The 14,172-nt window shown below is 44.8% G+C and overlaps 1 protein-coding gene across 1 annotated transcript in view; it reads left to right on the top strand.

The window, feature by feature from the left end:
• MINOS1 (mitochondrial inner membrane organizing system 1) overlaps positions 1-4,073 on the top strand; it is a 28,828-nt gene extending 24,755 nt beyond the window's left edge. The window contains exons 2-4 of the mRNA XM_006924499.3: positions 350-397; positions 1,413-1,522; positions 3,805-4,073. Of these exons, the coding sequence (XP_006924561.1) occupies positions 350-397; positions 1,413-1,522; positions 3,805-3,819 (173 nt within the window). The 3' untranslated portion in view covers positions 3,820-4,073. The remainder of the gene's footprint in view (positions 1-349; positions 398-1,412; positions 1,523-3,804) is intronic.
• The last annotated feature ends 10,099 nt before the right edge of the window (positions 4,074-14,172 follow it).

Genomic DNA, 14,172 nt, shown 5'->3' with positions numbered 1-14,172 from the left:
GACGCCCCTGCTGAAGACGGGTAGGAGAGCCCGAGATGCCGGAGGCTGGCCGTTCACTGCGGAGCAGAGAGTGTTTCCTCAGGACCTCTCTTGGCTTGTTCCCAACCCCAAGACTCGTCTAGACAGATGGGGAATAAAGTTTTTATCCTCTATTGTGGGCAAGGGACCAAGGCATCTGTGAAGCCTCTGACAATAAGAAGGAAGGAAGGTTAGAAATGAGAAAATCAACTCTGTGCCAAGTTGGGGGTGGGGAGCATCTATTTTATAGATGTTCACATTTATGAAATGTTCATTTTATTTATGTTGTTACTATTATGAGATTGAACTTGTTTTTCTTCCCTCTCTGTAGGTACTGGTTTTGGATTAGGACTCGTTTTCTCACTTACCTTCTTTAAAAGTAAGTGTGACTCTACTACCTTTTCAATATAATGTCCTAGTGTGTATATACACATAGCAGGGACACTTCTGGAAGTTACATCTACATGGCTGCCAATCCATTCATTTGTGGGTTTAGGTAGGCCACTGTAAATGAGCTAGACAAAGAACCTGGACTCAGAAGAGGTCAGAATGGGTTGGACATCTCCAGAATTCCCCCTGGGCATTGAGTCAGGGTGCCTGATATCTTAAATATGATATCACTTTAAAAGACTGTGGTTTATGCCAGTGAGTCATTTGGCCCAATCTGCATGCTCATCTATTTCTAATTAATTATAATTTTTTCTAAAGGGACTTGAAAATGAGAGTTCTGCTGGTAATAAAAATAAGTGGACCAGAAACACACATGCTTTTTGGCCAAAAACTCTCCTAAGCAAAGGGCTGGCGATGTCCCTTTCATTCTGTGGAAGGACTTCTGAAGTTTGGATATTGACCTCTTTGCCTGAAGAACTGGTGGGGAATGCATAGCAAGAGAATCACAACTGACACATAGTGCCGATGTGAAATAACCATTTACGGTATTGTCATGAATAAACCTCATGACACTGTAATCAAAATATGTAAATATTAGTTAAATTCTTTCATATTTTAAAAATTCAAGTACCTTACTGAAAGGTGGTATTATTTGTGCTAATGTTAAGAAAATAGTTAAAACGAGCAAATGATTGGAAGTTAAACGTCTACTGTTTTCACATTGTACCATTATATAACATTCAGATGTACCATTATTAATATGTTAAACTTGGCAGCATAGGTACTTAATAGATACTTCCTAAACTAATGAGTTTACTCATAGACTTCTGCTCCCTTTTTTTGACCATTGATGAAATATTGGCAAAATGTGGCATAGTATAGTCATCTGTGTGATGTATGTTGAATATTTATTGAATCCTAAGCAAATGTAGTTTAAGCCAGAGAAAAAGCTCTATCTTCTCTTAATGGTTCCCTATTGAGATTTTCCTTTTTCTGCTCACTAGGAAAAATGTGGCCGTTAGCCTTTGGTTCTGGCATGGGTTTGGGAATGGCCTACTCCAACTGTCAGCATGATTTCCAGGCTCCATATCTTCTACATGGAAAATATGTCAAAGTATGTACAGAATTGGTATTTCTCTTTCTTTCCAAAGAAAAACAGTTTTCTCCTAAGTCCTCGAAGAATTCTTTATAGTATATGCAATTAATAAACTGTGTGTCGTGTGGCACCACTGAGATCCTAATTGTTCTTTGGCCTTTAGTGATGTTGACTCGGCTTTGGTGCCTAACGTCTCTCCCTTCCCCTGTACCTTGAGATGCGTATGTGCATTCAGATACAGACTCACCTGTTAACGGACTGGAATTGACAGACCCGCCCGAAAGGTTATATTGTGGTAAAGTAGACTCATGTTAAATGTCTGTAAGTAGCACTTTTGTTCAAGATCTCAGAGCACCCTGTAAGCATCTCACACACCGAAGCTAAACCTAAAGACTTCTGGGACTCGGCCATCATTCTGCTTTTTATTGACGAGGTCAGGTTCTTGACCGGAAGCCTCACATAATTCTGCTGGAGTCCTTGTCTGTAGATGGTTTTTAACTGATGCAGACCAGACGAAAAATTTCCCAAAGTTTTTGTGTATAGCAGCGTTTTCCATTTCACTTGAACCATGGGGTTTAAGTGAAGGGATCATGGGAAGCTGGGGACTCAAGGACAGAGGGATGTGTTTATTTTTATATCCCCAGGGCCTGGAGCAAAGTAAGCATTCAAATATAAAATGGATGAATGAAGTAAATGATACATCCTGTTAGATGTAATGGCCTCAGGCTTACTGAGGTATAACCTTTATAGCAATACTAACTTCACTGAAGAACTTCACATGCCCTGGACACGTAGAATCGTACTATCTAGGTTACCCTTGAGCTGGAATTGCTATGATCTGAGCAGGGGCTGGAAGCTGGTGGACAGAGCACAGCAGCCAGGAGACATGGATGTGAGTCCTGGTCCCTCAGTCGCTTCCTATGTTATCTGAGTTTTTTTACGTCTGAGATTCTGTTTTCTATCTATAAAATGAGGTTAATTATTTCTACGTACACAGTTGTTACGAGAATTAAATGTGAAACTGTTTTTAAGCTGCGAGGTGCTATACGAATACAAATGTTGGTTATTATAGCTGAGGCCAACCAAAAAAGGGTGATTGGCTTGTCCATTGTTCCATCATAATAACAAGTAGAGCAGAAAATGTGGTACAAATGAGTGTCCCAATTCTGGTCAGAAGCTTTCACCAAATCTCAAATGACAGTATCCCACCACAGCTCATAGCCTCTATCTTAGAACCTGTTCAGAATGTCAGCTGCCCACTGCCCGTCCTGTACATGTGTGGAGAGAGAATTGAGAGCAGGGAGAGTTGGCCAGTTAGGAAGCCTGGCAGGCCTTTCGCCACCCTCCACGTTAATGAACCGTCTCTGCGCCACAGCCAGGGTGACATAATCAGAGGGACAGTGCAAGGAGACGCGCAGCTGCAGGGCACCGACGCTGACGGCAGGCAGTTCCCACTGTTCCCCAGCTCTTCACTTTCTTGGCCATCGCAGCCGAATATGGGGGAGATCAGAAGGAACAGGGAGAGGAGCTTCAGGTCTTTTAATTGTTTAAATGTTTTCATTGTTCCAAACTGAGTTGCCATGGATAATGGCTCAGGGGTGATTATATGCATATTATATACTTAATGGCTGGGAGTTACTGTGGAAAATATTGTTAACATTTTTTTTATAGCCTTGTGTGTACTGCTCCAAAATGGCCTTGTAACTTTATCTGAACTTGAGTCTGTGCCTTGATGTTGTCATCCTCCATTCTCTAAAGAAGGAAGCGAAATCTCAATATGGGGCTTTTTCAGTATAGTTATATTATGGCAATTGCTTGTTGTGTGCCCTGCTATGCCCTGTAGATCATCCTAGGTGCTTTATATTCTTTCTTTAGACCTCCCCACCCCCAGTAAATTTGTGAGGGGTTTTATTATCTTTTCAGAAGATGGGAAATATGAATCTTAACTGGGGTTAAGAAACTTGCCCAAGACCCTACCATTAGTAGGCTGATTCTAGACCCATGCTCTTTCCACTCACCTGTGATCCATCCCTTCTATGGGTTTTAGGAATATCGTTTTCCAGGTACCGATGGCTTAGCCCTGTTCTGCCCCTTTCCCACTCTCCTCCCTCAGAGACTGGGGAGTCAGTCTTAAGCACCTGGGTGGGGTATACACAGTCCTCTTGTGAGATGGTTTGAAAGCAAACAGGGTGGTAAAGTTTTGAGCCCATTGGTCCCTGGGGTCTGACCTGCAGCAACAAGTTAGAGAGGGCTGTCAGATACTGTGCACAGTTCTAACCTGAGTGTCCTTTCTTTACCAGGAACAGGAGCAATGACTTACACCTGAGAACATCCCAGTGGGAGGAAAGGAGAAATCATGTTTATTCCTCAGGAATACTGAAGTGCCCTGGAGTAAGCTGATGTTCTTCTGTACCAATGTTATCAGCAGTGCTTTAAACTCCAGCACACTATTTATGTATTTGAAACCAAGTCTGTTTCTTGTTTTGTATTTTCTCTCTGGAAATTGCAAGGAGGTGGTCTTAAAAGAAATAAATTAAACAAAAATAGGCAGCCCAGTGCATTGCCTGCATTTCTTTGCCTTTGGTCTGTGAGCATGAGGAAGATGATATTTGAACTGCCAGCAGCTGTAACCGCCTGGTCCCAATCTCTCTGAGAACCTTCTTGAAACCACAGCCGTTGTGCACCCCTCCCCACTCACCCCCTAATGTGTAAATTTTAGAACTGCTTCCACCTCATAAATCGGAGGTTGGAGGTTGCCCCTGTGCTGTCTGATGAAGGTGAAGGATGTCCTGAGGAGCCTTGCCTTGCTCTAGCAGCTCTTTACTACCTGTATGTTGTTCTCACCAGTGGGCCTGGCAGGGCACGTTTCAGCTGTGCCAACTGCGCCGAGGTCAGCTAGCTGGCCCTGTTGGCAGGGTATGCCACCTGACTGTCAACAGCTCACTCCATTGATATTCACTCCAGTTACCCACAGCTTCATGGAGCTTGACACAGTCCAAGCTTCAGCGCTGGGAGCTTTGTCCTGAGGGCTAGGCAGAGTGTGTGGCATACTCATCTGGCTGGAGGCCCACATTTGGGGTTGATTTTATCTTTGTATAGCAGTGAAGTTTGAGGACAAAAGGGCACTGCTAATGCCCTCTTTGAGTTTATTCCTTTGGTTCCACTTGAACTAGGGAGGCTAGACACAAAAGGAGTGTTGAAGCGATTGCTTAGGTTGGCTTGGCGGAGGAGGGAATAACGTGGACTGGACTTGAAGTCGACTCGGACATTCCAGACAGATGAGAGAGAGAAGGAAAGTAGCTTATGTGGAGGCTTAGAATCCTGGCAGTGCCTGTTATAGTTGGGAAACTACAGGTAGGTCAGTATAGCCAGAGCGTGCAGGGGCAAGGGACAGGTGAGAGGGATGAGGAGAGGTGTGGAGGGATGGAGAGGTGGGAGGGATGAGGAGAGGTGTGGAGGGACAGGGAGAGGTGGGAGGGATGGGGAGAGGTATGGAGGGATGAGGCTGGCACCAGGGTAGAGCTAGTGTCTGACCCCAGTTCTGGAACAGCGACGAGACCGTTCTTGCAAGTATTGTAATGAGTAGATTGAAGGTAGAAATGCCCGCTCATTTTTCTCTCCCTCATCCTTCACTTCACTCCTCTTTCCTGAAAGGTGTGCTAAGCTCTGGACCACAAGAGGCAACAGTGGCTCCCTGCCCTACAACCTGTCCAGGATCCTCTGCTCTCTGGGCTTTTTTGTTTCTTTGGGTCAGTTAAAGCCCAAAGATGGGCCTGAGCCCAGGATTATATAAGTCATGGCTATGGCTTGCTACAGCCACTCTGTTTTTCACTTTGCCCTCTTCATTCTATGATCAGGACAACCCATGTAATGAAAGTAAAAGCCTTGCAACCTGTTTCATCCCTTACACTCATCTTCTCCATATTTGCTTTAAAAGTTAATATTCCCCTCCAATTTTTCCAGGCAGAGAAAAGAATAACAGGTCCCTGCAAAAAAAAAAAAAAAAAGAAAGAAAAAGAAAAAAGACAAAAACACAACATGCCCACTAGTTCTCTAGATATGTCATAAGAATATGGAGTGGAAATGGACACTAGAATCAGGTTTCTCCATCTCATTAGTTATTAGGTTTTAGGCATTTATTTGGATGGATCCCTTTGCCCAGCATCTTTGAAATACCACTTATGTGTTTTGAGAAACTGGTCAGCTCTGTGAGGGAGCAGTTCTGGGCAAAGGCCAGCCAAAGGAAGCATTGGCTGTTTGTTTTAATTCCAGAGTACTTTATAGTCCCGCCTTGTGGCTCATAGCGGAGACTGGCTCAAAGCACAATGCTAGGTCTCATCCCCACTCCCTGCCCCCATCTCAAACCAACCTTCAGAAAGTTGTAGCTTGTTGGCAAAGGCGCACATTCTGTTGCACTCTAAGTTTCAGTAGAAATTCAAGTCCTCTAGGGCCCTGTTCCCTTGTGGGATAGTGAAACTTTGATTTTGCTTCTTGTCTGCCCTTCTGGAGCCAAATAGAAGGAAATTCATGAGTTTGGGAAGAGAGTGATGGGAACCCAACTGGGCACAGGATACTAGGATAAAACTGTGGCGCCCTAAAAGTGGCCTGGTCTGCCAACATACATAAATATGTACAGTCTGAGCCTGACACTGTATAATTTGGCCCAGAACAATATGTATTTTGAACTCATTTAGGTGAATGACTTTGGCAATCTGAGTACCCGCCGGGGGAGCCTTTATCAGGCTGCATTTGCCTTATGTAGAAGTCTGCCTTTGTTCTGAGAAATGGCCTCAGAACACACTCTATTGAGCTGTCTCCTTTAGTGGCATCTTCTCTCATCCATTTCAAAAGATCTAAGGATGCAGTCTTGAAATCCTGCTTTAGGAAATGCGGATATTGGACATGAAAGAGAAAGTCTATGTATTTTGCCTTGAGTTTTTTCAAACCTCACTGTTTACATTTTTTTTTTTTATGTAACCAAGCTATAATTACATTTTACTTGTTGTGGTGCAATCTGATTGTATTGTTGAAGGACTATTTTTGAACCTGTCCAAATAAACTCTGCAAAGTATTTCCACAAGGATGGACGCCATGGGGCTGGAACAGCCTTCCTTCTTAATGATACTGAGATACAACTGGTTTCCTGATGCATGCTTTCTAATTACATAAATGCAAAGGGGTGGAAAGGAGAAAGTGGAAATTCTAAGTACCAAAAGGAATGTTAAATTTAGAATAACAAACTCATCTGGAAGCTATCACCACTTTTTTCTTTAAGTGTGTGCAAGCACCACTTCCCCTCTGACACCAAAGGATGATTTCGGGGTAAACAGACCTGGGCAGGAGCAGGGCAGAAGTTCCCATGTTCACTGAGCAGCCTCTGTATGAAGCAAGTGTGAGAGTCAGTGATAACAGTTACAGTGGTAAAGTGCCTCCAAGGAAGAGGACAGAGGACAGACGGGGGCCCAGGGAGAGGCAGGGCTATACTGTGGGAAGAGCATAGCATTCGGAGTCAGAAGGGGAAGAGGAGAGGAAGACACAAGAAACTCCTCAAGGAACTTCTGGCATGGTAGGAAACAGGACAATGACTGAACATTTGCATTCAGGATAATTGGCTCAATTATGTGGTCCTCACATAGGGGGTTCAGAGCCAGAAGATGTAAGTGGGGGATGGTGATGTCAAGAATTCTAGGAGGAATTCAGGAGTGGCCAGGGGTTAGTCTTTAATAGAGAAGAAACTGGGACTAGAAAAAGGAACTCATTATCAGTCATCTCTCTATTCCTGGTCTAGCCAGTTGGAGCCAAGCAGAACTTAATTTGATCACTTCAAATGATGAATATTATATAGTAATAGTATTTACTGGGCACATACTCTAAGCCAGTTACTGTTCTAAGGCTTTACATACATTGTGATGCCTGATTTTTACAATAATTCTATGAGAGACGTACTGTTATTCTCATTTTATAGACGAGACAGATTTTGAAAGGATAAATTAAGTTGCCCAAGGACAAACAGCTAAGAGGTGATACAGGTGGGATTTTTACTGATTCTTGAACCCAGACACTTAACTACTCCCTGTGGTGGTAGAAAGCTGTTTAAACTGGGAAGGATCATTCAGAATGGTTTGACCCAGTTTAAATCTGATTTGACACAAACCTGATTGGACTAGTTAAAATTGATCAGTCAGTTTTGTTTGAGTTTAAATTGATAAGAACAAGTTGATCCAATTTTAAGTCAGCCGTATTTGTTAAAAAATAAAAATAATTCCTGTGTTTATTAATCAGAAACATAGTTGTCAACCAGAGCCTCAGGTCATTGTTACTGATGAATTTTGCCAAATCTTTGTAAATGTAGTAAAGCATCATTTTATTAACCTATGCATCTTAAAAACCATACACACTTTTCCATTAGGTTTTTTTTAAACATGGTTTACAAACAGTAAAATGCACCCACCATTAGGTAGAAAATGAAAACTCTTTTTATAATGTATAGTGGTAATATTTACACTTTTATACTTTACTTTTAAGGGGTTAAATTTTTTTGTAACTTGTTTTTGATAAAATTTTACACAAAAGTTGTGAAAATAATACAAGGAACTCTTTTGTAACCTTTATCCATGTTTACCAATTGTTCATATATTTTTAATTTATCTTCCTGTGTATGTGTATAGTATTTTTGAGCCATTTGAGAGTAAATTGGAGTCATGCCCATTTACTCCTAAATACTTTAATGTACATTTTCTAAGAATAAGAACATTATATAACCACAGTGCAATGATCAGAATCAGGAAATTGATACAATGGTATCCACAGTACATATTCAAATTTTGTAAATTGTCGAAATACTATATGGTCTGGCTATTTCCTCCAGTCCAGGATCATGCATTGTATTTACTTGTTGAGTCTCTTTCTGTAATCCAGAACAGTTCATCAGACTTCTTCCTTGATCTTGACATTTTTGAAGAGTACAAGCCAGTAATTTTGTAGCATGTTTCTCAGTTTGAGTTTATGTGAGGTTTCCTCATGATTGGATTCAGGTTCTGCAGTTTTGGCAGAGATGTTGATGTGCCCTTTTCAGTGTATCATGATGTCCACTTGTCTCAATGTAAGTGATGAGAACCTTAGTCACTTGGTTAGAGTGGTGCTTGCCTGGTTTCTCCACTGTAAATTTATAATTTTTCTCTTTGTAACGAATAAGGAAAATTGTGGGGAGACACTTTCGAGACTGTAAATGTCCTATTATCAAAGCATTATGAGCTTTAGTGTCCATTGATGATTTTCTAAATTCATCATTCCTTATTACTTGACATTCTGTGAGGAAGAACTTGCCCTTCTCTCTCATTTATTTGTTCATTTATCGATATCGTTATGGACTCATGGATTTTCATTTTGTTAAATCGATTATAAGCCATTACTGTCGATATTTATTACTCAGATTGTCCAGATTTTTTTAATAGGTGCCCTTTCTAGCTGGCGTCCATATCATTTTGACATATCCACTCCATTCTTTAAGCCCTGGACATCTGCTTTACCCCAGCCCTGGAATCAGCCATTTCTCCAAGGAGCTAGTTCTTTCAGTGGAGAGTGGTAGATAGTTAGAAACCAAGATCTGGAAGTGTGCTCATTGCTTCTAGGCCTCTCAGCAGAAAGAGCTAGGAAATGGGTGTGTGTCTGTGTATGTGTGTGTGACCTCGAGTTTGTACCGACATCTTAGATCCAAAACCGAGAGTTAGTCTGGCCTTCCCCCCGCCCACCCATAAGTTCCTCATCTAACAATGAGAAACCTGGCTTTAGGAATTTAACTTCTAAAGAGAATATTTATAAATGAGATCTTGGCCGCTGTGTGTGTCGATGAATGGAAGTGTTCTGTGGGCTTTGCCAGGTGGTCAGTGTGCGTGTGCGCTCTCCGGTCTCGCTCAGTCTTTGGCTACATGGGTCTTCCAGTTTCCGTCCTCGCCTTCTGTCTTTTCTGCTGCCTCTATCTCTGATCAAGACCCAGAGTACATTTTTATTATAATATTTATGGCCTAGTTTTATCCTTACTATTTTCCAGCGAGGTGGTTTAATGTTTTCTATATTTTTAAAACTCCTAAAGGAACTTCCTGTTTAAATGGGTGGCCCAGACTGATCATTTCTATGGGTCGGTGACTTTCAATCCAAAGAAAGGCTTCCGCACATTCTTACTACACAGCATCCACTGTTACTATCTGCACTGCTTCCCTGGATCACTGTGTAATCATGCAAAAGTCACTTGATCTCTCTGGGCCTCATTGCGAGGCGGCTGTAGTGATCCCTTCCTGCCTCACAGTACAGCTGTGAGGTCAGACACTTATTGAGGAGAAGAGGGAAGTAGATTATATCAAAATAAGATTATGATATAATCACTTGTGCAACGAATTATGATCAAAAGAACAATTCTCCATCTAAACTGGAAGTATATCAATTGTGGTACCATGTGACAGACTCTTTTGTATCACAGAAATAAAGACCTACACTGTCGCAGACTTCCTCTTCTCTCTATGGTGGACTTCATGGATCAAAACCAAGTTCTACTTGTTTCACCAGGAAAAATTCTCCTGTCAAGGAATAAAAATGTAATTATAGGTCTTTCCTTTATCCACGGAGACACACTTCTTGAAGACCAGGAGATAGAGCCCCAGAAGGCAAGGCACAGAACATGTCAATCAGTAGCTACATCTATTAAGGCCTCTTGACTCCTCCCCTGGGCCCCGGAAAGCAGCCATAAAACTTTTTTTTTTGGGCCTGGACCTGTGACCTGTAAAGTCCCAGTTCAGTGGAGGAAGGGGAACCTTGGAGGACTGTTTCCATATTACCAGAATCTCTACAAGTCTACCAATGGCCTGCCAGCCTTCAGCCTTAAACACTGTTATCGTTCTTAACACTGTTTTATGTGCGTTGTTTCCTGTTCAGAAATTTTCAGTGGCTTCCCAATAATGTACAGATTATAGGTCCAAATTATTTAGCCTGGTATTCAAGGCTCTCTCCACCAGCTCGCTCCTATCTCTACCTCCTACTGTGTGCCCTCTACCCTCCATGGGGTAAGACAGAATTTCTGATTCTACTGCCTACTTTATTTAGCCTGGTATTCAAGGCTCTCTCCACCAGCTAGCTCCTACCTCTACTTCCTACTCTGTGCCCTCTACCCTCTCCATGGGGTAAGACAGAATATCTGATTCTACTGCCTACTCGCTGAGTGAATTTAGGCAAATCCTTTTCCACCATGGGAAAGGATAATGCAACAATAGTAGCTACCACTTCCTGAGAGCCTAGCAGCCAGGCTCTGTACACATCTCAGTGAATTCTTGAAGTAAGCCTGCAGTTGGGTGCTATTAAAATTCCTATTTCACAGATGAAGGAACCGAGGCTCAGGAAGTATACTGTTTGAGTAAGGTGAGAAAGCTTTGTGCTAGAGCCCGAGCTTGATCCCGGGACTCTGACTCAACCTCCTTCCCTCTGCTATACACAAACCTCCCTAAAATAGCTTTCATTTTCTGGAACATGTCTTATTTTCCAGGAACTGTGCCAAGCACTTTGCATCCATTTATCTCCTTGGATTCTGGCTCGCTCTCTCATCATCTTACCTTAACCGTCACCTCTTTGAGATGTCTTTGGAGGCTTCTCCCAGCACCTCAACCACTGGCTCACTTAGCTCATAACAAACACTTTGATTACGAGAAACCCATTTGTCTGTTTGCTTGTACACTCTCTGCCTGCCTTTCGCAGAACTTAAGCTTCTCGAGGGCTGGGACCTTATGGGTCTAGTCCATTGTTGTGTCTCTGACACCTTTGTGCCCATCTGGCACATAATAGGCATGATAAATATTTGTTAAGTAAACGAGTGACTCCTGGTAACAACCCTGTAAAATATATATACACTATTCCAGCTGTGTTTTACAGAAGAGGAAACCGAGGCCCAGACATGAAATAACTTGCACAGAGTCCCAGAGTCAGTGGGTTATGGAACAAGGATTCAAACCCAAGCAGGAAGACTTCAGAACTTTCCGCGATGAGCCCTAACGGCTCCTCCCAGCTCCCAAATTGGAAGTGTGGACACCCTTGGTCTTCACCTTGCAGAAGAGGGAGGGGCTGTGGTTCTGGGCCCCAGTACCAACCCTCTGATTCAGTGGGGCAGACCGGGAAGGAAGGCGTTTTGCTTGTTTTCACTCTTTCTCCAGGAGAGAGCAGAGGTTTGGACCCCTGTCGAGGCCGGGCTGATGGGATTAGAGGAAACAGCTGGCCTGAGCCCGTGCCCTGCGGGAGGGAGCTCGCATTCCCTTGCCTCTGGGAGGGAGCAGCTCCCCACAGCCCAGTCACATTCCAGGTCGGTCATTTTCCTGAGCCCAGATGTTTGCTAATGAGCTGGGGAGGGAGGCTCTCAGCCCTCCACCCCAGCTCTGGGCCCCACATTACCTCGGCCCCAAGAGGCTGGCCCAGGGCCAGCAGGCTCTGGCTCCAGGCCCGTGCCCTGTGCCAGCCAGGCCTGTCGGGGCAACTGGCGTACCGCTGCCAACCAGGTGCATCTCCATGAGCTCGGAGATTCCACTGTAACGTGACAGGTTTTGCCTTTCCTGCTGGGGCTCCACCACACCGGGTCCCAGCGGTGTAGCATCCTGCACGGGGAGGGGCTCTGAGGCAGCCAGGAGGGTGTGGCGGGCAGGCTTTGGAGTTGACTGGGTTCAAGTCTAGACTTTGTCAGTCACTAGCCACGTGATCTTGGGCAGCGAACCACACTTTCTGATGCCTCGACTTCTCTCACCTGTAAAATGGGAATAATGAGAGGACTGTGGCAAAGATTTGATAGTGCTTAGCACAATGCCTGGCCTGTAATGGCAGCTGTTGATACTATTAACAAGGCACCTTCTAGACCCCTGCCCACACTGTGGCCCTCCTGTAATTACCAGTCTTTGCCAGATAGGTGTGACTCAACCCCAAGCCTATATCCTTGATTAGGCAGTTGGGATTGCTCTAGAACCTCCTTGCATTTGGGAGCGCGATGGCTGAACTGTCAAGGGCTTCTACTCCTGGCTCTGTGAGATCTGAAAGCTCATTAGGCTATACAATTAGTTTCCTGTCATGCTGGAGTGGGTTTTTACAGAATGTAGACATCCCCTCCCCGCCCTACCCAGGATCCACATTGAAAATGGTGGTCGTAAGCAAAATGGTAAATATTCCCTGAGCCCGTTATGTATGATGCTGGGCTTTCTGGAATGTGATCATCCAACAGACAGTAGCTGGCATCACCTCTTACTGTATGACTTTAGACCAATTACTTAACCTCTCTCTAGGTCTTCCCCCCTTCCCCCTACTTATAAAACGGGGATAACAATACTGTTTATCTTGTAGATTTAGTGTGTGGGCGGAAAGTGCCAAGAACGGGACCAGGCATATAGTGAGGTGGTCAGTATACGTACGCTATTGTTATGATGATCATAGTTATGCTCATGGAAGCACTTACCTATAGGGGATACTTCGTCAGTCAGATACATTGTATACCTTGTCTGGCGCCACCTTAAGTACTAGCGACGCTGAAATCCCGTGACCCCTGTGATCCCCACCCTAAGGAGCACATGGTCTAGTGGAAGAAATAGGTCTACTCAACCAATTTAGAGGAGAAGCAACATTAACAGAGGTATGTATCTCCTGCTCCTGGGTCACCCCAGAAGAGGAAGTTAATGCCACCTGAAGGTCTGGGAAGGCTTTTCCAATCTGTGCTTGAAGAAAGCCTTTGCCAGGAAATGAAAGGTGAAGGGACCTCCAGGCAGAGGGAACAGCATAAACAAATGCTAGAAGGCATGGAGATGCATGCTGGGCTTGGAGGGCATAGACAGGCCGGAGTACATCACGGAGTTACCAGCGGGCCAGGAGAAGCCAATCAGGATGCTCAGCAACCTCCTGACAGGTGAGCAAGGCTTCAACAGTCTGGGAGTTTTCAGTCAGGCTGGACATGGACAACTAGGATAAGAGGGCACATCTCCAAGTCCCGGCATTGTATCCTGGGCAACTACTCTCCAGGAGCAAAGCTATCTTGTCACTCCACTGGGCATACAGAACAGAGAGGGCCTGAGTGCAAGCCACCCAGTTGCCCAAGAGCAGACGGATTAGTTGGGTGCCTCTCAACCTAGGTGAGGCTGGGCGCTGGCCTGGCGCGCTGCTCTTCCCAGGAGCCAGAGAAATGAGTCCGTTTCCTGGCGCTCTCCTTCCGAATAGTCCTTCCTGGAGCTCCGTGACCCTTCTCTGGATGCTTCAGCCAAGTTCCCGGGGTGAAGGGTGGCTGGGCAGAGGGCGAATGACACCAGGGTACTAAGAGCACCGCCCGACCCGGGTCGCATGCCTGGGAGTGGTCAGGCTGGGCGCCCTGCACTGGAGCGTAGTCTCCTGGTGTCGGAACTCGGTAGACTGGAGCACCACACCCTCGGGGCAAGACTGCAGTGCCTGTTTCCCACCTAAAGGAACACCTCCATCTTTGCCACCCCGAGGCCTGGCACGGCCTGACAGCCCCGTCTCCGGAAAAGTTAGGCGGAGAGAAGTCGGAGCCAGAGAAATCCGGCGGAGGGCGCTTTCGTATGAGCGGAGGCACGGGGCTCTCTGCTCTGCCCCTAGGGCGCCGGCCAGGCAGCCCCGGCCGCTCCGCCACGCCGTCGGTCCGCGCC

Source organism: Pteropus alecto, unplaced genomic scaffold (genome assembly GCF_000325575.1).
Source record: "Pteropus alecto unplaced genomic scaffold, ASM32557v1 scaffold39, whole genome shotgun sequence".
NCBI lineage: Eukaryota > Metazoa > Chordata > Mammalia > Chiroptera > Pteropodidae > Pteropus > Pteropus alecto.
This window is presented reverse-complemented; position numbering and strand designations above follow the sequence as displayed.